We start from the raw sequence: 25271 nt of genomic DNA on the forward strand, positions 1-25271 counted from the left end.
GAGGGTGATGGAGAGAGGAGGGTGATGGAGAGAGGGGAGAGGTTAGAGAGAGGGGAGGGATATGGAGAGAGGGGAGGGGATGGAGAGAGGGGTGATGGAGAGAGGGGTGATGGAGAGAGGGGTGATGGAGAGAGGGGTGATGGAGAGAGGGGAGGGATGAGAGAGAGTGGAGAGGTTAGAGAGAGGGGAGGGATATGGAGAGAGGGGAGGGGATGGAGAGAGGGGTGATGGAGAGAGGGGTGATGGAGAGAGGGGTGATGGAGAGAGGGGTGATGGAGAGAGGGGTGATGGAGAGAGGGGAGGGGATGGAGAGAGGGGAGGGATGGAGAGGGTGATGGAGAGAGGGGTGATGGAGAGAGGGGAGGGGATGGAGAGAGGGGAGGGATGGAGAGGGGAGGGATGGAGAGGGGAGGGATGGAGAGAGTGGAGGGGATGGAGAGAGGGGAGGGATGGAGAGGGGAGGGATGGAGAGGGGAGGGATGGAGAGAGGGGAGGGATGGAGAGAGGAGGGTGATGGAGAGAGGGGAGGGATGGAGAGGGTGATGGAGAGAGGGGAGGGGATGGAGAGAGGGGAGGGATGGAGAGGGGAGGGATGGAGAGGGGAGGGATGGAGAGGGGAGGGATGGAGAGGGGAGGGATGGAGAGAGGGGAGGGATGGAGAGAGGAGGGTGATGGAGAGAGGGGAGGGATGGAGAGGGTGATGGAGAGAGGGGAGGGGATGGAGAGAGGGGAGGGATGGAGAGAGGGGAGGGATGGAGAGGGGAGGGATGGAGAGGGGAGGGATGGAGAGGGGAGGGATGGAGAGGGTGATGGAGAGAGGGGAGGGTGATGGAGAGGGGAGGGTGATGGAGAGTGGGGAGGGTGATGGAGAGAGGGGAGGGGATGGAGAGAGGGGTGATGGAGAGAGGAGGGTGATGGAGAGTGGGGAGGGTGATGGAGAGTGGGGAGGGTGATGGAGAGGGGAGGGTGATGGAGAGTGGGGAGGGTGATGGAGAGAGGGGAGGGGATGGAGAGAGGAGGGTGATGGAGAGAGGGGAGGGGATGGAGAGAGGGGAGGGTGATGGAGAGGGGAGGGTGATGGAGAGTGGGGAGGGTGATGGAGAGAGGGAAGGGTGATGGAGAGAGGGGAGGGTGATGGAGAGGGGAGGGTGATGGAGAGTGGGGAGGGTGATGGAGAGGGGTGATGGAGAGAGGGGAGGGTGATGGAGAGAGGGGAGGGGATGGAGAGAGGGGAGGGATGGAGAGAGGGGAGGGATGGAGAGGGGGGAGGGGATGGAGAGAGGGGAGGGGATGGAGAGTGGGGAGGGTGATGGAGAGAGGGGAGGGTGATGGAGAGTGGGGAGGGTGATGGAGAGTGGGGAGGGTGATGGAGAGAGGGGAGGGGATGGAGAGAGGGAGGGTGATGGAGAGAGGGGAGGGTGATGGAGAGTGGGAGTGGACTGTGGAGAAGAGGTAGGAGGAGGAGGAGGGGCGGGCCGAGCAGGGGAGGGCGGGGCGCATGGATGGATGGAGGGAGGGGGCGGCAGCCAGAGGCCGGCCGTTGTCCGCTCACCCGGGAGCTTCAGCGCCCTGGACAGCGCGGCCGCCATCATGCGCGCGCGCGCCGCAGTGTGCGCACGCGCCGGGCTCCCGCCTTGTCCCAGGCCGTTCCCCTCAGAGCCGCGCGGACACCGCCGCCGCCGGCCGCTCACACTCTCCCCTCCGCGCCGCTCCCTCCGCACACACCCTCCCCTCCGCGCACACCCTCCCCTCCGCGCCGCTCCCTCCGCGCCGCTCCCTCCGCACAGGCCCGACACTGAGGCCGCTCACACCCTACGCAACCACACACAGGCGCGACACTGCGGCCCGCCAACGAAGATTTTAATCGCTCATTCTTGTGGAGAACTGTCAACATGGAGGGGGGTTGGTGCGGAGTGTCTCCAGGGTTGCACCGTTTCCAGTGGAAATGTGCGCCCTTGAAACAGGTCCGGGCAGACACCGGCACTGGACTGGCACTGGGACCTCCTTGCGCCGGCAGAGGCGGGTTGCGAGGGCCCGTGTGCTCGTGTTCGGCTCCCCTCAGCTGAAGAAAGTTGTGGAGTAAATTCGGTGAGAGTCGGGGAGGAGGTAGGGTTGGGATGGATGGAGAGGGAGGGAGGGGGAGAGAGAGAGAGAGGGAGGTTGGGGCCTCGGCGAGTGGCGGGGAGGGCAAGGGTGACCACTGAGGTCCTTGGTATCGGTTGCTCTGTTGCTGGGACCTCCTCTACTCTTCACTGATTTTTCTAATCTCCTCCCCTGTTCTCCACTCATATCTCCACTCATATCAACACCATGCAAGTCAATTGTAGTGCAAAAATTCAAGGATTGTAACAGCCAGTCCTGCTAATCAATCTTCTCCATATATCTCTAACCTCATCTCCCCTTCTCCACATATATCTAATCTCTCCTCTTCACTCATATCTCTAACCCTTCTTGTTCTCCACTCCTATCTCTAACCTCCTCTCCTCCACGGATATCTCTTACTTTGCTCCACTTCTCTATTGACATCTCTAACCTCATCTCTTCTCCACTGATATCTCTAATCTGTATTTCATGGTGTTTCATTGTGACCCCTATAAAGAGTGCAGAATATAATGTCCTATGAACACACTATCGGGCTTTACTGGCTTTATGTTGCACTAAACATCATTCATGTTATTCCCTTTACATGTATCTGTACAGTGAATGACTCGATTGTGATCATGTATTGTCTTTCCACTGACTGGTTAGCACGCAACAAAAGCTTTTTACTGTACCTCGGTACATGTGATAACAAATTAAACTCAATAAACCAAATTCAAACTCAATGGTTGAGTATAATGTCCTATGAACTACTGTCTACTGAGTATGACTAGTAATGCTGAATGTACAGGCATTCATGTATTCATTGGGAGGTCATGTTGCAGTTGTATAAGGCATTGGTGAGACCACATGTAGAGTATTGTGTTCAGTTCTGGGCACCATGTTATGGGAAATATATTGTCAAGCTTGAAAGGGTTCAGGGAAGATTATGAGGATGTTGCCAGGACTAGAGTGTCTGAGCTATAGGGAGAGATTGAGTAGGCTGGGTCTCTATTCCTTGGAGCGCAGGAGGATGAGGGGTGATCTTGTATAGGTGTATAAAATCGGGTAGATGCACAGAATCTCTTGCCCAGAGTAGGGGAATCGAGGACCAGAGGACATAGTTTCAAGGTGAAGGGGAAAAGATTTAATAGGAATCTGAGAGGTAACTTTTTCACACAAAGGTTGGTGGGTGTTTGGAACAAGCTGCCAGAGGAGGTAGTTGAGGTTGGGACCATCCCAACGTTTAAGCAACAGTTAGATAGGTATAGGACAAGTTTGGAGGAATATAGACCATACACAGCCAGGTGGATGATCAGCCATGATCATATTGAATGGCGGTGCAGGCTCGAAGGGCCGAATGGCCTACTCCTGCACCTATTTTCTATGTAACTAGTGTAGCTGGGACATGTTGGCTGGTGTTGGCAAGTTGGGCCGAAAGGCCTGTTTCCATACTGTATCACTCTATGACTATCAAGAGTTTTTGCATAGTTTTTGTTTTGTATATATTTATTTTATTCCAAGTAAAGTTTCTTTGGTGAAAGAAAAACTACATTCTGCACTCTTTTTTAAAAAAAGACTAACTCATCGGGTAAGGCAGCATCTGCAGTTCCTTGGATCTCTATCTATATTCTGCACTTGGTTTATTTTGCATGACCTGATGTACGCATGAATGGTATGATTTGACTGGATAGCAGTTTCTTTCACCTATCTTGGTACACGTGATTGTCATCAAGGATCCCCACAATCCGGGCCTTGCCTTGCTGCTACCATCAATCAGGCAGAGGTAACAAGTCCGAAGTCTTTACACTTTCAGGTCCTTGGGACATCTCAAGAGCACTTTACAGAAAATTAAATACTTCGTGCAGTCGTTATAGATGTGTAGCAGCTAATTTACGCTCACTGACAGCATTTGCTTATGACGGGCTGTAGGTTGGGGAATGCAAACCTGAATGCAAACCTGCTGGCAGCCAGTCAGGCAGCAAACCGCAGTTGGTTTTCCCAGTTTGTTGTGGTGTGACCTTGGTACTCTAGTAGAGTTTCAGTTTGATGTGTTAAAGCTTTCACATATATCTAAACTACGACACTACACAGCGTCAGACCCCTTCAACCTTGTCTGCTTGTGTCAGCCTCACAAATTTGTTCAGTTTGGTTCCGAGATAGAGCAAGGGAACGGGTCTTCGGCCCACCAAGTCTATGGCAATCATCAATCACCCTTTCTATTCAATCACCCTAACCAGTTCAAAGTTATCCCACTTTTTTAATCCTCGACCTACACATTAGGGGAGATTTTGTTCATCCTGCAAATCCAAACGTCTTTGGGATGTGGGAGGAAACTCACAGGTCTCAAGGAGAACATGCAAACTCCACACAGGCAGCACAGTGTAGGAAAGAACTGCTGTGCTGCTTTAAATCAAAGATAGACACAAAATGCTAAAGTAACCCAGCGGGCCAGGCAGCATCGCAGAAGGAATGGGTGAAGTTTTGGGTCGAGACCCTTCTTCGGACTGAACTTCTTCGGACTGAACTTCTTCGGACAGACTTGCACACGAATGATCAGCCATGATCACATTGAATGGCGGTGCTGGCTCAAAGGGCCGAATGGCCTACTCCTGCACCTATTGTCTATTGAGGTCAAGATCGAACCCGGGTCTCTAGTGCCGTGAGGCATCCACTCTACCAGCTGCGCTACAGTGCCACCACTGAAACACTTTCAGAATTAATTTTAAACCTTTCTCTTGATACAAGTTAACATCTTAGATAGAATAAGGAAATTATAAAATGTCAGTGGCGAGTTGATAGAGCTGATGCCTCACAATATTGGAGACCCGGGTTTGATCCAGACCTTGGGTGCTGTCTGTGTGGGGTTTGCATGTTCTCACTGTGACCGTGTGGGTTTCCTCTGGGTGCTCCCAAGATGTGGACTAATTGGCCTATATAAAATTGCCCCTTGTGTATGGAGTGAATGAGAAAGTAGGATAATGTAGAACTAGCGGTGATCGATGGTGGGCGCGGACTCATAGAAACATAGAAAATTGTTGCAGGAATAGGTCGTTCGGCCCTTCGAGCCAGCACCGTCGTTCAATATGATCATGGCTGATATCCAGAATCAGTACCCCATTCCTGCTTTCTCCCCATATCCCTTGATTCCTTTAGCCCTAAGAACCAAATCTAACTATCTCTTGAAAACGTCCAGTGAATTGGCCGCCACACCCTCCACAAATTCACAACTCTGGGTGAACAAGTTTTTTGTACATCGCAGTCCTAAATGGCCTACCACTTAATCTTAAACTGTGGGCCCTGGTTCTGGACTTTCCCCAAAATTGGGAACATGTTTCCTGCATCTAGCCAGTCCAATCCCTTAAGAATTTTATATGTTTCTATAAGATCCCCTCTCATCCTTCTGAATTCCAGTGAATATAAGCCCAGTCAATCCATTCTTTCATCATTTGTCAGTCCTGCCATCCCAGGAATTAATCTGGTGAACCTATGCTGCACTCCCTCAACAGCAAGAATGTTTTTCCTCAAACTAGGAGACAAAAACTGCACACAATACTCCAGGTGTGGTCTCACCAGGGCCCAGTGCAACTGCAGCAGAACCTCCTTGCTCCTATACTCAAATCCTCTCACTATGAAGGCCAACATGCCATTTGCTTTCATTGCCTGCTGTGCCTGCATGCTTACTTTCAATGACTGATGTACAAGTACACCCAGGTCAAGTTGCACCTCCCCTTTTCCTAATCTGACACCATTCAGATAATAATCTGCCTTCCTGTTCTTGCTACCAGTGGATAACCTCGCATTTATCCACATTATACTGCATCTGCCCACTCGCCCAACCTGTCTAAGTCACACTGCAGCCTCATGGCATCCTCCTCGCAGCTCACACTGTCACCCAGCTTTGTGTCATCCGCAAACTTTCATTGCCTGCTGTACCTGCATGCTTACTTTCAATGACTGATGTACAAGTACACCCAGGTCAAGTTGCACCTCCCCTTTTCCTAATCTGACACCATTCAGATAATAATCTGCCTTCCTGTTCTTACTGGGTCTTTCAATCAATTCTATCAATCAACGTGAGATGTGTGTAGGAAGGAGCTGCAGGTGCTGGTTTAAACTGAATATAGACACAAAAAGCTGGGGTAACTCAGCGGGTCAGACAGCATCTCTGGAGAAAAGGACTATGTGATGGTTTGGGTTGAAATGCTTCCTCTGAAGAAGGGTCTCAACCCGAAATGTCACCTGTTCCGTTTCTCCAGAGATGCTGTCTGACCCACTGAGTTACTCCAGCTTTTTGTGTCTATCTTCAATGCGAGTTGTTGATTGGATTTGTTGTTTTGTGTCGAGCAGATATTAATGCTTGCCTCTCCACAGACGCTGCCTGACCGCATGGTAATGCCTGCCCGTATTCCAGGAAGCGGAGTTTGCTGATCAGTTACCGAACGATGTTTGTGCCCAGGTCTCTGAAGGTGAAGAGGGCCGAGGAAAGCACCGAGCAGGCGGCCAAGAGGAGCAAGACCCTAGATGTTGACCTCAAACCGGACGATGAGCTTCACACCCCAGCGGGTGAGGCTGGAGGGGGAGGAGAGGAGCTGGGAGCCGGAGAGAGCGACGAGGAAGAACCGGTGAAGGCCCTGAGGCATAGCCAGCGATGGCCCGAGCCGGGGGAGCCGGCCTGCTCCATGTGCGGCCGCTACGGGGAGTACATCTGCGACCAGACGGACACCGACGTTTGCAGCCTGGAGTGCAAGGCCGAGCACCTGCGGCAACTGGGCAGCACGGACTCCCCAGAGCCGGAGCCGGAGCAGCAGGCGGATGGGCTGAGCGGCCGCTACCGGGAGCACCCGTTTGTCACCAGCCTGTCGGACGAGCAGGTGGAGGACCTGCAGCAGCAGCTGGGCATCGTGGTGCAGGGCCCTGCCCTCAGGCCCGTGCTGGAGTTCGAGCATTGCGGCTTCCCCGCCACGCTGGGCCGCAGCCTGCAGCGGCTGGGCTACCACTGCCCCACCCCCGTGCAGATGCAGTTGCTGCCGCAGGGGCTGGCCGGCAAGGATGTGCTGGCCACCGCCGACACCGGCTCTGGGAAGACGGCCGCCTTCCTGCTGCCGATCACCATGGCGGCGCTGCAAGAGGTAGGGGCCGAGGCCGGGGGCGGGGGGCCGCAGCGGGACGAGGGGAGGGCTGGGAGCAGGGGTTGGTAGGTAAAGGTGAGGGGCAAGGGTGGGTTCAGGGTGTGGGGGTTAGGGGTGGAGCCAGTGTTGGGGGGGATGGGGGTGAAGGGCATGGTCAGGGTGGGGGGATTGACCTGCTGGGCCAGTGGGGAGTTGAGGAACAAGACCAGGGTGGAGTGGGTGAGAGGGCAGAGCAAGGGTGGGACCTGGGTGGTAGGAATATGACTTGGAGCCAGTATAAAAGGACTGGACAAGCTAGGTGCAGGAAAAATATTCCCAATGTTAGGGGAGTCCAGAACCAGGGGCCACACACAGTCTAAGAATAAAGGGGAGGCCATTTAAAACTGAGGTGAGAAAAAACTTTTTCACCCAGAGAGTTGTAAATTTGTGGAATTCTCTGCCACAGAAGACAGCGGAGGGAGGCCAATTCACTGGATGAATTTAAAAGAGAGTTAGATAGAGCTCTATGGGGCAAGCGGAATCAAGGGATATGGGGAGAAGGCAGGCACGGGTTACTGATTGGATGATCAGCCATGATCACAATGAATGTCGGTGCTGGCTCGAAAGGCCAAATGGCCTCCTCCAGTACCTATTTTCTAAGTTTGTCTTTTTCTATAAGACTTGGAGCCAGTATTGGAGGGGTTGAATGGGGTCCAGGATGGGGGGGGGGGGGGGGTGAGGGTTTGGCCAGTGGGGGGATTGAGGTGCGGGGACAGGGTGGGGTGAGGGCCAGGGTGTGAGTGGGGCTGAGCGACGGTGGGGGGGGGGGAACCTGAGTGGTGGGGGCAAGAGATGGAGCCAGCGTTGGAGGGGTTGAAGGGGGGGGGAGGTTGAGGGGCAGGGCCGGATAAGGGAGTCGGGGCAGAGTTGGTGAGGGGCAGGGCCAGGGCTGGGGGGGCTCATTTTCCGTTTTTAGTTTATTGTCACGTGTGCCGAGGTAGAGTGAAGAGCTTTTTGTTGCTTGCTAACCAGTCAACAGAAAGACTACACATGATTACAATCGATCGGTAGGGTTCATGGTCAGTGGGGGTGGGGGCCGATCGGGGGGGGGGGGGGGGGGTTGAAGGGCAGATGGCACGATGGGATCTGAAGATAAACAAAAGAAAAGTTATTACTTCCTTTTTTTTAAAAAAAGCCACAACGTTAGCTATCCTCCAGTGTTTAGGAAAAAAACCTGGTTTAAATCGAAGGTAGATACAAAATGCTGGAGTAACTCAACGGGTCAGGGAGAGAAGGAATGGGTGACGTTTCGGGTCGAGACCCTTCTTCAGACGGATGAAAGGACTGATGTCAGGTCCACACTCGCACACATATATACACAAATATATGCATACATACACACAAACGTCTATATATATATACATATGCACACACACACACACGCACACATATACATACATACACACACATCTATACATATACACAAGCACACACACACACATATACATACACACACATATATATATATATATATATACACACACACACACACACATGCACACACACACATATATATACATATACACACACACACACGCACACCTGAAGTGATGAGCCCACATGAACACGTTGCCTTTGAACGTGACATTGCTGAATGTGTAGCTTGAATGAGCAACTTGCAGTACGCTCGACAGATGTTGCACACACTGCTGCTGCCTTGCACCAGTGGTGCAGTGTGGATGCAGAAAGAGGGTTGGCCTGCCAGGAGCTGAGTCACTCACAGGACGTCCAGTCTGATATCAAAGCCACAGAGTTTGTGGCTGGACCCATTGATTTCTGATCATGAGGAGCCCCAGGGCAGGGTGGTAATAATGGAAGAACTGCTGATGTAAAACAAACGTTGAATGTCAAGAGAAGGTGGTTAGTCTCTTTTGTCCAAGTTAGTCGTTTTATGGCACTTTGCTATCCACTTATCAGCCCACGCCTGGTTGATAAGTTGGACAGAAAGGTGTTTGAGGTCAGGTCCTGTCTCGTTGCTTGAGGCGTTGCGAGTGGAACTGTTCATCGCAAAATCATCCCCACTTCCAACCACTCTCTCATCCACACCCCACTCACCGTGGGCAATTTACAGAGTCCAATTAACCTATAAACCCACACGTCTTTGGGATTTGGGAGGAACCGGCGTGTCCGGAGGAAACGCACGCAGCCGCAGGGAGAGTGTGCAAACTCACCGAGGTCAGGATCGAACCTCCGGGTCTCTGCTGCTCTGATGTAGCAGCTCTACCGCTGTGCCGCCCCTGTGATTCTACGACTATAAGTGACCAGATTGTCACAAGCCCAGTTATTCCACCCACATCGTTGCGCTGATCAGCCACCTCCTCCTAGTCGGCCAGGTGACGCAGTGCGTATGGTTCCAGCCTGCCCAGACGGCCTTGGTATTGTGCCAGAACCACTGCATTAAATCAGAAACAGGACGAGACTGGACTTAGCACCGGCATCGACGTGGCTCTAAGTTTAGACACGGCCCAATCACTCCACAGGTACATTAGGGAACCGCCGTCTATGTAGATTGGGAGAGCCGTCCCATGTACTTACTTGTCTGGCAGCAGCACATTGGAGCAAAAAAACTGCATTAGCTTGAAATCTGAAAGAAAATTGGAAAATGCCTGACCTTCGGCACTCTTTATTTTTATTTTTCATTAAGGTCTGATGCGATTCCTCACTCAGAATCGTACTTTATAGTCACCATTCCAAACTCCACCATCTCATTCCCTGGTCAGTTTTGTGGGATAAACCCACCGCCAGCACAATCTGAGGTCAGCAAGAAGCCCAGGATCAGCAGACGCAGGGACGCCCCTCTTACATCCCCTCCAAGTCACGCACCATCGCCAACTTGGTGATACATCACCAGTCGTTGATCATCACTGGGCGTCTGTCATTCCTGCAACTCCCTACCGAGCAGCAGAGTGGGGGCTCCTCCACCATAAGGACATTAGTGGTTCAAGGAGGCAACCTGTCAGAGGGCAGCGCTGAAGCGCAGCGGTAGAGCTGCTGCCTTACGGCGCCAGAGACCCAGTTTCGCTCCTGACTACGACTACTGTCTATACGTAGCTTGCACATTATCCCCGTGAACTGCATGGGCTTTCTTCGAGATCTTCACTTTTCCTCCCATACTCCAAAGACGTACACGTTTGTAGGTTAATTGACTGAAGTCTGAAGAAGGGTCTTGACCCGAAACATCACCCATTCCTTCTCTCCTGAGATGTTGCCTGACCTGCTGAGTTACTCCAGCATTTTGTGAAATAAATACCTTTGATTTGTACCAGCACCTGCAGTTATTTTCTTACACTGAGGATATCATTAGATCAGATGATTAAATGGCAGACCAAGCTGTTTGGTTGAGTGGCTTCCTCTTGCTCCAGGTTTGTTAGCCAGGATTGTTCCTCTTTCCTTTCAGAAGCAGGATTCTCCGCGGCTTCCCTGGTTGGTACTGACGCCGACTCGTGAGCTCGCCATCCAGATTGAGCGGCAGGCCAAGGAGTTGATGCAGGGACTCCCCAACATGCGCACCGCACTGCTGGTGGGAGGGATGCCCATGCCCCCACAGCTGCATCGGCTGGAGCAAAACATCAAGGTAGGAGCCGAACCCACCACGCCCTGCTCTGTATGTGTGGGTGTTATTACAGCGGAGATAGAGGGATAGGTGGATGGATGGATGGATAGATAGATGGATAGATGGATGGATGGATGGATGGATGGATGGATGGATGATGGATGATGGATGATTTAAGAAAATAACTGCAGATGCTGGTACAAATCGATTTATTCACAAAATGCTGAGTAACTCAGCAGGTCAGGCAGCATCTCGGAGAGAAGGAATGGGTGACGTTTCGGGTCGAGACCCTTCTTCAGACTGATGTCGGGGGTGGGACAAAGGAAGGATATAGGTGGAGACAGAAGATAGAGGGAGATCTGGGATGGAGGAGGGGAAGGGAGGGACAGAGGAGCTATCTGAAGTTGGAGAGGTCGACGTTCATACACCGGGCCGCAAACTGCCCAGGCGAAATATGAGGTGCTGCTCCTCCAATTTCCGGCGGGCCTCATAGGTGGATGGATAGATGGATAGATAGATGGATAGATGGATGGATAGATAGATACTTGATTAGTACGGATGCCAAATGTTATGGGGTTGAGAGGGAAAGATAGATCAGCCATGTGTAGGAAAGTTACTCCGGCATTTTGTGTCTACCTTCCCATTTAAACCAGCATCTGCAGATGCTGGTTTAAATGGAAGGTAGACACAAAATGCCGGAGTAACTCAGTGGGTCAGGCAGCATCTCGGGAGAGAAGGAATTCGGGTCGAGATCCGAGATGCTGCCTGACCCGCTGAGTTACTCCAGCATTTTGTGTCTACCTTCGATAGATCAGCATGATTGAATGGCGGAGTAGACTCAATGGGCTAATTGTTCTCCTCTGACTTATGAACTTATGAAGTTTTGATATTTGCCTTTCAGGGATAGTTTTATCTTTGCTATGTCACCGTTGTTTCCTCCCACCCTGACTATGGTGTTTAGTATAGTTTCGAGATGCAGCGCGGAAACTGGCCTTCGCCCACCGAGTCCACGCCGACCAGCGATCCCCGCACTACCTCACACACACTAGGGACAAACAACAATGTTTTATACCAAGCCAATGAACTAATTCCAACGAGAGACACTTTACAACTCGGCAGGCAGACGCAAAGAGCTGGAGTAACTAAGCAGGTCAGACAGCGTCTCTGGAGAAAAGGAATAGTGACGTTTCGGGACGAGACCCATCTTCAGGACTGAGAGTCAGGCGGGGAAAGGGGGACAAGAGATATGGACGGTACTTAGGGGAAATGAATGGAAGATATGGAAAAAGCACTGATATTCAAGGAAATGTGGAGCGCACAAGAGGCCATTGTTGGGTGTGGGATAGGTGACAACGAGTAAACAGAGGAAAGCAACAGGGCGACAGTCGAAGAAGACTAGGATGTGAGAAGCGATGGAGGGAGAGAGGGAGGGAGAGAGGGGGATGAGAGGGAGAGAGAGGATGGAGGGAGGGAGGAGAGGGAGGGAGGGAGGGAGGGAGGAGGGAGGGAGAGAGGAGAGGAGAGATGGAGAGAGAGAGAGAGAGGAAGAGTGAGAGGGAGAGAAGGTAGAGAGGTGAGAGGGAGGAGTGAGAGAGAGAGGAGAGAGAAGTGAGAGAGAGGAGAGAGATGAGAGAGGAGAGAGAGAGAGAGAGAGAGTGAGAGAGAAGAGAGAGAGAGAGAGAGAGAGAGAGAGAGAAGAGAGTGAGAAGAGAGAGAGAGAGTGAGAGAGTAGAAGAGAGAGGAGAGCAGAGCCTGAAATACTTACTTCTTACTTACTTACTTACTTACTTACTTACTTACTTACTTACTTACTTACTTACTTACTTACTTACTTACTTACTTACTTACTTACTTACTTACTTACTTACTTACTTACTTACTTACTTACTTACTTACTTACTTACTTACTTACTTACTTACTTACTTACTTACTACTTACTTACTTACTTACTTACTTACTTACTTACTTACTTACTTACTTACTTACTTACTTACTTACTTACTTACTTACTTACTTACTTACTTACTTACTTACTTACTTACTTACTTACTTACTTACTTACTTACTTACTTACTTACTTACTTACTTACTTACTTACTTACTTACTTACTTACTTACTTACTTACTTACTTACTTACTTACTTACTTACTTACTTACTTACTTACTTACTTACTTACTTACTTACTTACTTACTTACTTACTTACTTACTTACTTACTTACTTACTTACTTACTTACTTACTTACTTACTTACTTACTTACTTACTTACTTACTTACTTACTGACTGAAATCTACCACTCAGAGCTGGGTTCTAACATTAGCTTTTAAAGGGGAGTCAAGATCGTCCCGTCATCGGAAGGCTCAAGGTCCCCGACCGCGGGAGGACAAAGAAGGGAAGGGAGAGATTGGACTTTTTTTCGCCTTCCATCACAGTGAGGAATGTGGAGGAGTCGCTGTGGTGGATGTTCATGTTAAAATGTATTTTGTGTGTTCTGTTGCTTTTTATTGGTATGACCGCATGGCAAAACAAATTCCTCGTATGTTGCAGAACCCACTTGGCTATTAAAGTATGATTATGATGATGATTTTGAGCTCTGCTCTGTCCCATTCACCAGTGACATTCACGTCACAGCATTGCAAGTGAACAGTTGGCTTTGCCTTTGCACCATTGAACCAATGGGGGCCCATTGCAGGCTGTGCATCACCATTGGTGGCCCATTACTGGCTGTGCAGGAATGCCCGGTGTTTCGTTGGTTGAAACTGTGCCCATGTGCAGACATTGATCCTCTCTGAAGGGATTCTCATCTACACAGAACTAGAAATGAAAGGGGGGTGCATCCTCTTTTCCTCTTGCTCACACCATTCCTTCCCATTCTGCCCAAAGTGCTAATGTTGGTTTGAACTCCTCTGCCCTTCATTCATCCTTGACTTCATCCACCTCATAGATGTTGTCCTAGAGTCTTACAACATTGAAACAGGCCCTTCCGCCCAACTTGCCTACTCTGGCAAACTTGTCCCATCTGCACTAGTCCCACCTGCCTGCGTTTGGACCATATCCCTCTAAACCTGTCCTATCCAGGTAACTGTCTAAATGTTTCTTAAACATTGCCATAGTACCTACCTCAACTACCTCCTCGGGCAGCTCGTTCCATGCACCCACCACCCTTTGTGTGGAAAACGTTACCCATCAGGTTCCCATTAAATCTTCCCCCCCCCCCCCCTCACCTTAAACCTATGTCCTTTGGTTAGAAACGTAGAAAATAGGTGCTGGAGGAGGCCATTTGGCCCTTCGAGCCAGCACCGCCATTCATTGTGATCATGGCTGATCATCCACAATCAGTAACCCGTGCCTGCCTTCTCCCCATATCCCTTGATTCCGCTAGCCCCTAGAGCTCTATCTAACTCTCTTTTAAATTCATCCAGGGATTTGGCCTCCACTGCCTTCTGTGGCAGAGAGTTCCACAAATTCACAACTCTCTGGGTGAAAACGTTTTTTTTCCTCATCTCAGTTTTAATTCTCGATTCCCCTACTCTGGACAAGAGACTGTGCATCTACTCCTCTCGTGATTTTGTACAATGGCCTTGGACTTGTGTCCATTAGTGGTTCTCTCACCTCAAATTATGTTTACTGTTTTTTTTCCCCCCTTTGTTTCACCTCCACCAATCTGCCTCTCCCCATTTGCCCATCTCCACCCACCTCTCCCCATTTGGCCCATCTCAACCCACTCCATCCCATTCCAGGAGAGTGCTCCGTGCAGGACGTTGAGACTTAATGTGTGGATCTAAGGCAGACACAAAATGCTGGAGTAACTCAGCGGGTCAGGAAGCATCTCGGGAGAGAAGGAATGGGTGACGTTTCGGGTCGAGACCCATTCCTTCTCTCCCGTGATGCTGCCTGACCTGCTGAGTTACTCCAGCATTTTGTGTCTGCCTTTGATTTAAACCCAGCATCTACAGTTCTTTCTTACACGTAATGTGTGGATCTCTTGTGCAGGTGATAATTGCCACCCCTGGGCGACTGCTGGATATTCTAAAGCAAGAAGCCGTCAGCCTATCCGGATTGCGTATTGTGGTGGTTGACGAGGTAAGTGTTATCTGGGCTGATATTCGATCAAACGCAGGCTCGGCGATCATTTCGCTCACCACCTTCGCTCAGTCCGCCTTAACCAACCTGATCTCCCGGTGGCTCAGCACTTCAATTCCCCCTCCCACTCCCAGTCTAACCTTTCTGTCATGGGCCTCCTCCATTGCACAGTGAGGCCCAGTGCAAATTGGAGGAATAGCATCTCATATTTTGCTTGGGCAGCTTACACCCGAATGGTATGAACATTTGACTTCTCCAACTCCAGATAGCTCCTCTGTCCCTCCCTTTCCCCTCACCGTTCCCAGTTTTCCCACTGTTTTCCTGTCTCCTACTACATCCTATCTTTGTCCCGTCCCCTCCCCTGACATCAGTCTGAAGAAGGGTCTCGACCCGAAACGTCACCCATTCCTTCTCTCCTGAGATGCTGCCTGACCCGCTGAGTTACTCCGGCATTTTGTGTCCACCTTCGGACTTTCGAGATACAGCTCAGCCGTCGAGAATGTTTATCGCGTATGACCTGGGCACGCGCAGTCCAGCTACCGAACTCGCTTATTTTAAGACAATGTACTGTCTTTCCACTGACTGGGTAGTATGCACCAAAAGCTTTTCACTGTACCTCGGTTCATGTGACAATAAGCTAAACTTGACTCAATGAACAATCAGTGCGTACGCTGCACCTTTCCTTACAGTGGAACAAAGTGTGTGCTTGTTTTATTGTCCAGGTCGATACGATGCTGAAGATGGGTTTCCAGCAGCAGGTGTTGGATATCTTGGAGCAAACGCCCGAGGAGCATCAAACGATCCTTGTCTCCGCCACGATCCCAGCAGGCATCCAGCAGCTAGCCAGCAACTTCCTGCAGGACCCGGTCAAGATCACAGTGGGAGAGAAGAACCAGCCTTGCTCTAATGTCCGCCAGATCATTCTGTGGGTGGAGGAGCCGTCCAAGAAGAAGAAGCTGTTTGAGATTCTGAATGCAAGTAGATTTAGTTTAGTTTCAGGTTAGAGATACAACACGGAAACAGGCCCTTCAGCCCACCGAGTCTGCACGCTTTCCGGCACGGTGGCGCAGCGGTAGAGTTGCTGCCTTACAGCGAGTGCAGCGCCAGGGGCCCGGGTTCGATCCCGACTACAGGTGTTGTCTGTACGGAGTTTGTACGTTCTCCCCGTGACCTGCGTGGGTTTTCTCCGAGATCTCCGGTTTCCTCCCACACTCCAAAGACGTACAGGTATGTAGGTTAATTGGCTTGGTAAATGTAAAAATTGTCCCTAGTGGGTGTAGGATAGTGTTAATGTGCGGGGATCGCTGGTCGGCGCGGACCCGGTGGGCCGAAAGGGCCTGTTTCGGCGCTGTATCTCTGAAACTCAAAACGAAAGCTAAAACTAACACTATTCTACACATACTGCGGACAATTTACAATTATACCAAGCCAATTAACTACAAACCTGTACGTTTATGGAGTGTGGTAGGAAACCGGAGCACCCGGATAAAGCCCACGCGGTCACAGCAAGAACGTACAAACTCTGTACAGTCAGTACCCGTAGTCAGGATCGAACCTGTCTCTCTGGCGCTGAAGACAGCAACTTTACCACCGTGCCACCATGCCTCCCCTATGACTCTGAGCTTTCTGTGTGAACGATGAGAATCTATTTCTCCACCAATCTATTTCTGTTTGAAGGCAAGGAACTGTTGTGGAGGATAGAGACAAAGTGCAGTAGTCACTCGGCGGGTCAGACAGCATCCCTGGAGATTAAGGATAGATGATATTTCGGGTCAGTACCCAGATGATATTTCGGGTCACCTATCATTTATCTCCAGAGATGCTGCCCGACCCGCTGACTCACTCCAGCACTGTGACTCTCTTTGGTATAAACCAGCATCTGCAGTTTAGGAGTAACTCAGCGGGACATGCAGCATCCTTACGGGTCTCGACCTGAAACGTTACCCATTCCTTCTCTCCCGAGATGCTGCCTGTCTCACTGAGTTACGCCAGCTCTTTGTGCCTACCATCGGTTTAAACCAGCATCTGCAGTTCCTATGCATTTAGTTTGCAGTGTAAGAGCCAGCTTCCATTCACACACAGAGTATGATGGGAAACTCCACCTCCTTACAACTGCTGGGAAGTGTGGGACGGAAGCACCATACCAAGATCTGTGATTTGTGAGGAATTCGCTGGGTTATCCCTGGTTATACAGAGACCCAAGAGACCTCACATGCTGTAATCTTGAGCTAAAAACAAACTGCTGGAGGAACTCAGTGGGTCAGGCTGCATCTGTGGGGGGAAATGGATAGCTGGTGGCATTTTGAGTCAGGGCCCTTCTTCACACTGATGCTGCCTGACCTGCTGAGTTCCATGGTCAGACATTGGCTCCAACAGCAGACGGTATTGTTTGGCTAGGAAGGAGAGAGTGAACTATGTATCTGTCAATAGACAATAGGTGCAGGAGGAGGCCATTCGGCCCTTCGAGCCAGCACCACCATTCAATGTGATCATGGCTGATCATTCTCAATCACCCCGTTCCTGCCTTCTCCCCATACCCCCTGACTCCGCTATCCATAAGAGCTCTATCTAGCTCTCTCTTGAATGCATTCAGAGAATTGGCCTCCACTGCCTTCTGAGGCAGAGAATTCCACAGATTCACAACTCTCTGACTGAAAAAGTTTTTCCTCATCTCCGTTCTAAATGGCCTACCCCTTATTCTTAAACTGTAGCCCCTGGTTCTGGACTCCCCCAACATTGGGAACATGTTTCCTGCCTCTAACGTGTCCAACCCCTTAATAATTTTATATGTTTCGATAAGATCCCCTCTCATCCTTCTAAATTCCAGTGTATACAAGCCCAGTCGCTCCAGTCTTTCAACATATGACAGTCCCACCATTCCGGGAATTAACCTAGTCCAAGCTTGTTCAGCTCTTGTGTTGTCTCCTGGATGGAACTGTAGTGGGGCTCAAAGACCTGCTGCCTCTCGGTTCCAGCAACCCCAGTTTGACTCTTACCTCTGGTGCTGTCTGTGTGGAGTTTTCACATTCTTTTTAGTTTTAGTTTAGAGATACAGCGCGGAAACAGACCCCTTGACCCACCGAGTTCGCACCGACCAACGATCCCCGCACATTAACACTTTCCTACACACACTCGGGACAATTTTTACATTAATTCCAAGCCAATTAACCTACAAACCTGTACGTCTATGGAGTGTGGGAGGAGAGATCTCGGAGAAAACCCACACAGTCACGGGGAGAACGTACAAACTCCGTTTGGACAGCACCCGTAGTCGGGATTGAACCCGGGTCTCTGGCGCTGTGAGGCAGCAACTCTACCGCTGCACCACCGTGCCGCCCCATGTTTTCTCCATGTTGCTTCTGTTACCACCTGTGTCCCAAATTGTGGGCGGCACGGTGGCGCAGCGGTAGAGTTGCCGCCTTACAGCGAATGCAGCGCCGGAGACTCAGGTTCAATCCTGGCTACGAGCGCCGTCTGTACGGAGTTTGTACGTTCTCCCCGTGACCTGTGTGGGTTTTCTCCGAGATTTTCGGTTTCCTCCCACACTCCAAAGACCTGCAGGTTTGTAGGTTAATTGACTGGGTAAATGTAACAATTGTCCCTAGTGTGTGTAGGATAATGTTAATGTGCGGGGATTGCTGGGCGGCGCGGACTCGGTGGGCCGTAGGGCCTGTTTCCCCGCTGTATCTCTAAATCTAAAATAAATCTAAATCAAAGGGTGTTAGCTTCATCGACAACTCTAAATCACTCCCGGCGTAGATGGGTGAATCGGGAGGATTTGGTGGTAGTTGTGACAGAGAAAAGATTAAGGGAAGGAAATTGGGAGGGAATTGATGGGATTGTCCTGGAACCGGCATAGACCCGATTACAGGTTGAACACCAATTTTCCGGCACCTTCTGTTCCCGAGATTTCTGGATTGTCCGTTTTTCCGGCCCAACAGAAGTCACATGATAATGAAATGACAGTACACCCCTGGCTCGCTAATGATACCCCTCCCATGTCTCTAAAGCACCATGGGGTGCCAGAAACTTAAATAAGACAAAGGGCGGCGCGGTGGCGCAGCGGTAGAGTTGCTGCCTTACAGCGAATGCAGCGCTGGAGACCCGGGTTCCATCACGACTACGGGCACCGTCTGTACGGAGTTTGTACGTTCTCCCCGTGACCTGCGTGGGTTTTCTCCGAGATCTTCGGTTTCCTCCCCCACTCCAAAGACGTGCAGGTATGTAGGTTAATTGGCTTGGTAAATGTAAAAATTGTCCCTAGGGTGTGTAGGATAGTGTTTGTGTGCGGGGATCGCTGGTCGGCATGGACCGAAGGGCCTGTTTCCGCACGGTGTCTCTAAACTAAACTAAATATAACATGTTGTAGCGGCGGGTGAGAGGGCCTCACTGGCGTACCTTGCGAGTCGGAAGTGGGGTCAGAAGCCAGGGCTCTAAACGGCCGGGGAGACGGTGGGAGACGGGGTTGGGTCGGCAGGTCATTCCATTCACATTACAATGTCATATGTGGCCACTGAGGGAACTTCAACGGAACTCTAGTAATTTTAGACACAAGATGCCGGAGTATCTCAGCGGGACAGGCAGCGTCTGGAGAGAAGGAATGGGTGACATTTCGGGTCGGTCTGAAGAAGGGTCTCGACCCGACATTTTATTTAGAGATACAGCGCAGAAATGTCACCCATTCCTTCTCTCCAGAGATGCTGCCTGTCCCGCTGAGTTACTCCAGCATTTTCTGTTTAAACCAGCACCATCAGTTGCAGGAGCATCAGTGTTCAACCTGTATATGCGGCAACGTGATGTGTGTAGGAAAGAACTGCAGACGCTGGTTTAAATGCTGAAGGTAGACACAAATGATGAAGGTAGACACAAAATGCTGGAGTAGGTCAGGCAGCATCTCGGGAGAGGAGGAATGGGTGACGTTTCAGGTCAAAACCCTTCTTTAACTCAGCGGGTCAGGCAGCATCTCGGGAGAGAAGGAATGGGTGACATTTCGGGTCGAGACCCTTCGAAGATGCTGCCTGACCCACAGCATTTTGTGTCTAACATGATGGGAGTGTCTGGCCCAATGTGAAAATGGATGCTTCTTCACGTTGTGATTTGAATGTCCTTGTTGTTTGCGGCTCTCGTGCAGGACGGCAAGCTCTTCCACCCCACGGTGCTGGTGTTTGTGGACTGCAAGCTGGGGGCTGACCTGCTGTCCAACGCGGTGCACACCATCACCGGCCTGAAGTCGGTGGCCATGCACTCGGACAAGGCCCAGTGTGACCGCAACAAGATTCTGCAGGTAAGTGGAGACTAACCTGACCGCTGCACCGTCCGGGCACCTGGCTGCAGTGCTGTTCTCATGCTCATATAGTCTAGGTGCAGAATTAGGCCATTCGGCCCATCTATTCCGCCATTCAATCATGGTTGATTGATTTCCTAATCAATTAATCCCATTCCCCTGCTTAATTCCCCAAAAACCTAATCTCTAACACATGCCCATTAACACCCCCCCCCCCAAAATCTCCACCCACACACACACACACACAAAACACAGGCACGTGCACACACACACATAGGCACGCACACACACACACACACACACACACACACACACACACACACACACACACACACACACACACACACACACACACACACACACACACACACACACACACACACACACACACACACACACACACACACACACACACACGGGAAGAAACCAAAGCATCCGGAAAAACCTGTGATACAACAGGGGGAACGTGCAAACTCCACACAGACAGCGCCGCTGGTCAGGATTGAAGCTGGGTCAACCCCATTCTCCTGCCTTCTCATCTGACACCTGTACTAATCAAGAATCTATCAATCTCCGCCTTAAAAATATCCATTGTCTTGGCCTCTGCCGTCTGAGGCAATGAATTCCACAGTTCCACCACCCTCTGACGAAATAAATTCCTCCTCATCTCCTTTCTAAAGGTATGTCCTTTAATTCTGAGGCTAGTCTCTGGTCCCAGACTCTCCCACTCGTGGAGACAACTTCTCCACATTCACTCTATCCAAGTCTACTGAACGCATCAAATACCTAGGGGTGCCCCTCGCTGATGGCATCTCCTGGTGTCTCAACACTACACACCTGTCCGGGAGGGCTCAGCAGAGGCTGCATTTCCTCTGGAGGCTGAAACGAGCGAGGCTTCTCCCACCCATGTTCTACAGAGGTACCACAGAGAGCATCATGACCAGCTGCCTCACTGTAGGGTACTGCACCAGACAGGAAGACCCTGCAGCGATTAGTCAGGACAGCGGAGAACATCATCGGGGAGCCTCTCCCATCCATTCCGGGCATTTTCAACAAAAGATGCCTCCGAAAAGCCTCCAACGTTATGAAGGACTCCTCCCACCCCCTCCCATGGACTCTTTGCCCCCTCTGCTGTCCGGCATGAGGTACCGGAGCATCAAGGATGTGCAGCAGCTTCTTCCCGCTGGCTGTTAGAATGATGAACACCCTGCTGCCCCTCCACGCGCACACACACACCTCACCTAAAACACACACGCATTGCACTGGCACCTTGCATCAATATCAACCACTATGCACCTCGCCCCTCAACCCCTGTGAGGAATGACATTTCGTTCAAATGTATACTTGCATGTTCGAACGATACAGGAGTACAGGAGCAAAGAAGTCCTTCTGCAGTTGTATGGGGCCCTGGTGAGGCCACATCTGGAATATTGTGTACAGTTTTGGTCTCCTAACTTGAGGAAGGACGTCCTTGCTGTTGAGGCAGTGCAGCGTAGGTTCTCGAGGTTAATCCCTGGGGTGGAGGGACTGTCATATGAGGAAAGATTGAAAAGACTAGGCTTGTATTCACTGGAGTTTAGAAGGATGAGAGGGGATCTTATAGAGACGTATAAAATTATATAGACAAGCTAAATGCAGGAAAAATGTTCCCAATATTGGGGGAGTCCAGAACCAGGGGCCACAGTCTAAAAATAAAGGGGAGGCCATTTAAAACTGAGGTGAGAAGAAACGTTTTCACCCAGAGAGTTGTGAATTTGTGGAATTCTCTGCTATAGAAGGCAGTGGGGGCCAATGCACTGGATGAATTTAAAAGAGTTAGATAGAGTTCTAGAGGCTAGTGGAATTAAGGGATATGGGGAGAAGGCAGGCACAGGTTACCGATTGTAGATGATCAGCCATGATCACAATGAGTGGCGGTGCTGGCTCGAAGGGCCGAATGGCCTCCTGCACCTATTTTCTATGTTTCTATAATTATTATTCTGTAAATCTTTGTTGCAGGGTCTGCTTCAAGGAGACCATGAGGTTGTTGTCAGCACAGGGGTTCTTGGCAGAGGGCTCGATCTTGTCAACGTCAGACTGGTGGTGAACTTCGACATGCCACGCACCATGGACGAGTACGTTCACCAGGTAACGCTGTTTCCCCGTGTGAATTCCTCGCCTCCTTCCACCGGGTCTTCTTGTCCCAAACTCTGAAATGCGCAGCGATCATTACCAGGTTTTGAGTTTTAGAGATACAGCGCGGAAACAGGCCCACCGAGTCCGCACCATCCCCGCACTTTAACACTACCCTACACACACTAGGGACAATTATACATTTATACAAGTCAGTACGTCTTTGGAATATGGGAGGAAACCGAAGATCTAGGAGAAAGCCCACGCAGGTCACGGGGAGAACGTACAAACTCTGTACAGACAGCACCCGTAGTCACAGCCTTTGGCATTCCTGAGGTTTGTGCATCCTCTCATTATAACTAATATCATCTAATCCATGCAGCATTCTAGTAAACCTTGTCTGCGCCCTTTCCAGAGCCTCCACATCCTTCCTGTAATGGGGTGAGCAGAACTGCACACAATTGTCCAAGTTAGTTGGTGTAAGCGGACATGGGGGTAGATTGTTGGTAGGGTGGTGACTCTGTGGAATTCACGGCCGCAGAAGGCTGTGGAGGCCGTCAATGCAATATTTTTAAGGCAGGGATAGATTCTTGATTACTAAGGTTTTCAGGGGTTATGGGGAGAAGGCAGGAGAATGGGGTTGAGAGGGAAAGATAGATCAGCCATGATTGAATGGCGGAGTAGGTATGATGGGCCGAACGGCCTATTTCTACTCCTATCACTTACGAACTTATTGTTGAAAGACGGCATCAGGGATAGTGGAAGTGCAACAATATAGTATTAGTTGGTGCTCTCTAGCTGGGTGGCACAGCGGTAGAGTTGCTGCCTTACAGCACTTACAGCGCCAGAGACCCGGGTCCGATCCTGACTACGGGCGCTGTCTGTATGAAGTTTGTATGTTCTCCCCGTGACCTGCATGGGTTTTCTCCAAGATCTTTGGTTTCCTCCGACACTCCAAAGACCTAGAGGTTTGTAGGTTGATTGGCTTGGTATAAAATGTAAATTGTCCCTAGAGGGATAGTGTTAATGTGCGGGGATTAGATTTAGATTTAGAGATACAGCGCGGAAACAGGCCCTTCGGCCCACCGAGTCCGTGCCGCCCAGCGATCCCCGCACATTAACACTATCCTACACACACTAGGGACAATTTTTTTAACATATTACCCAGTCAATTAACCTACATATCTGCACGTCTTTGGAGTGTGGGAGGAAACCGAAGATCTCGGAGAAAACCCACGCAGGTCATGGGGAGAACGTACAGACGGCGCCCGTAGTCAGGATCGAACCTGAGTTCCCGGCGCTACATTCGCTGTAAGGCAGCAACTCTACCACCATGCCGCCATTGCTGGTTAGTACGGGCACGATGGGCCGAAGGGCCTGTTTCCGCGGTGCCTGTAAACTAAACTCTCCCACGCAATGTGCATGCTTGTCGCTGCAGGTGGGGAGAGCCGGCCGCCTGGGCCACCGAGGGACGGCCATCACCTTCGTCAACAACGGCAACAGCAGGCATTTCCTGGAGCTGGTGAAGAGGGTGAAGCCGACGGGCACCCTGCTGCCCCCACAGCTCCTCAACTCGCCCTACCTGGCGGAGCAGCAGCGCCGCGAGCAGCAACGCATCAAGCGGCAGGCCCAGCAGGACCTGGGGACCGGCGACAGTCTGATCGACATCATCCGCAAGCACGACCGCAGCGTGCTGCAGAAGCGATAGTCCGGCACCCCCCGCCGCGAGACTGCACCCCCCCCGCTTCATGGCACCCGCCCCTGCTGCACCCCGCTTCCTCCAGTCTCCTCCACTCTCGGCTTGCGTTGCGCTATCAAATGGAGCGGGAGGTGAGCTCATTGCAGATGTTTCGTTGAATTCAGAACTTGAAGCACTCCAATAGTATATAGAACATCGATCATCGAGAAGTGAAGGGCCCCGACCCGAAAGGTCACCCATCCTTTTTCTCCAGAGATGCTGCCCGACCCGCTGAGATACTCCAGCACTTTGTGTCTATTTTCGGTATAAACCAACATCTGCAGTTCCTTTGGGGGGGCAGCACGGTGGCGCAGCGGTAGAGTTGCTGCCTTACAGCGCCAGAGACCCGGGTTTGAACATGACCACGATCGTGTCTGAACGGAGTTTGAACGTTCTCCCCGTGACTGCGTGGGTTTATTCCAGGTGTTCCGGTTTTCTCCTACATTCCAAAGATGTGCAGGTTTGTCGGTTAATTGGCTTTTGTTGTAACTGTGTGTAGGATAGTGTTAGTGTACGGGGTGATTACTGGTCGGTACAGACTCGTGCCCCACGGGCCTGTTTCCTCGCTGTATTTCTAAATGAAAATAAAAAAGTACAAGACACAAAAAGCTGGAGTAACTCAGCAGGACAGGCAGCATCTCTGGAGAGAAGGAATGGGTGACATTTTGGGTCAAGACCTTTCTTCAGACTCTGAAGAAGTCTGAAGAAGGGTCTCGACCCGAAACGTCACCCGTTCCTTCTCTCCAGAGATGCTGCCTGTCCCGCTGAGTCACTCCAGCTGTTTGTACCTATCTTCGGTTTAAACCAACATCTGCTGTTCCTTCCTACATAGAAACAGAAACAAGCCCTTCAACCTACAATGTCCGTGCCGAACATGCCAAGCTAAACTAATCATATCATATCATATCATATATATACAGCCGGAAACAGGCCTTTTCGGCCCACCAAGTCCGTGCCGCCCAGCGATCCCCGTACATTAACACTATCTTACACCCACTAGGGACAATTTTTTTTACATTTACCCAGCCAATCAACCTACATACCTGTACGTCTTTGGAGTGTGGGAGGAAACCGAAGATCTCGGAGAAAACCCACGCAGGTCACGGGGAGAACGTACAAACTCCTTACAGTGCAGCACCCGTAGTCAGGATCGAACCTGAGTCTCCGGCGCTGCATTCGCTGTAAAGCAGCAACTCTACCGCTGCGCCACCGTGCCGCCCATCTCATCAGCCTGCACGTAATCCATAT

General features: G+C 50.8%; 2 protein-coding genes across 2 annotated transcripts in view; one reads left to right on the top strand and one right to left on the bottom strand.

The window, feature by feature from the left end:
- fam234b (family with sequence similarity 234 member B) overlaps window positions 1-1702 on the bottom strand; it is a 70493-nt gene extending 68791 nt beyond the window's left edge. The window contains exon 1 of the mRNA XM_078430427.1: window positions 1553-1702. Within this exon, the coding sequence (XP_078286553.1) occupies window positions 1553-1592 (40 nt within the window). The 5' untranslated portion in view covers window positions 1593-1702. The remainder of the gene's footprint in view (window positions 1-1552) is intronic.
- ddx59 (DEAD (Asp-Glu-Ala-Asp) box polypeptide 59) lies at window positions 1614-24678 on the top strand. The gene is made up of 8 exons (XM_078430428.1): window positions 1614-2088; window positions 6454-7211; window positions 10648-10824; window positions 14800-14889; window positions 15612-15863; window positions 20021-20173; window positions 22172-22300; window positions 23724-24678. The coding sequence occupies exons 2-8, from the start codon at window positions 6525-6527 to the stop codon at window positions 23991-23993; spliced, it is 1758 nt and encodes a 585-aa protein (XP_078286554.1). The 5' UTR covers window positions 1614-2088; window positions 6454-6524; the 3' UTR covers window positions 23994-24678.
- The last annotated feature ends 593 nt before the right edge of the window (window positions 24679-25271 follow it).

Source organism: Rhinoraja longicauda, chromosome 40, assembly GCF_053455715.1.
Source record: "Rhinoraja longicauda isolate Sanriku21f chromosome 40, sRhiLon1.1, whole genome shotgun sequence".
NCBI classification, from domain to species: domain Eukaryota; kingdom Metazoa; phylum Chordata; class Chondrichthyes; order Rajiformes; family Arhynchobatidae; genus Rhinoraja; species Rhinoraja longicauda.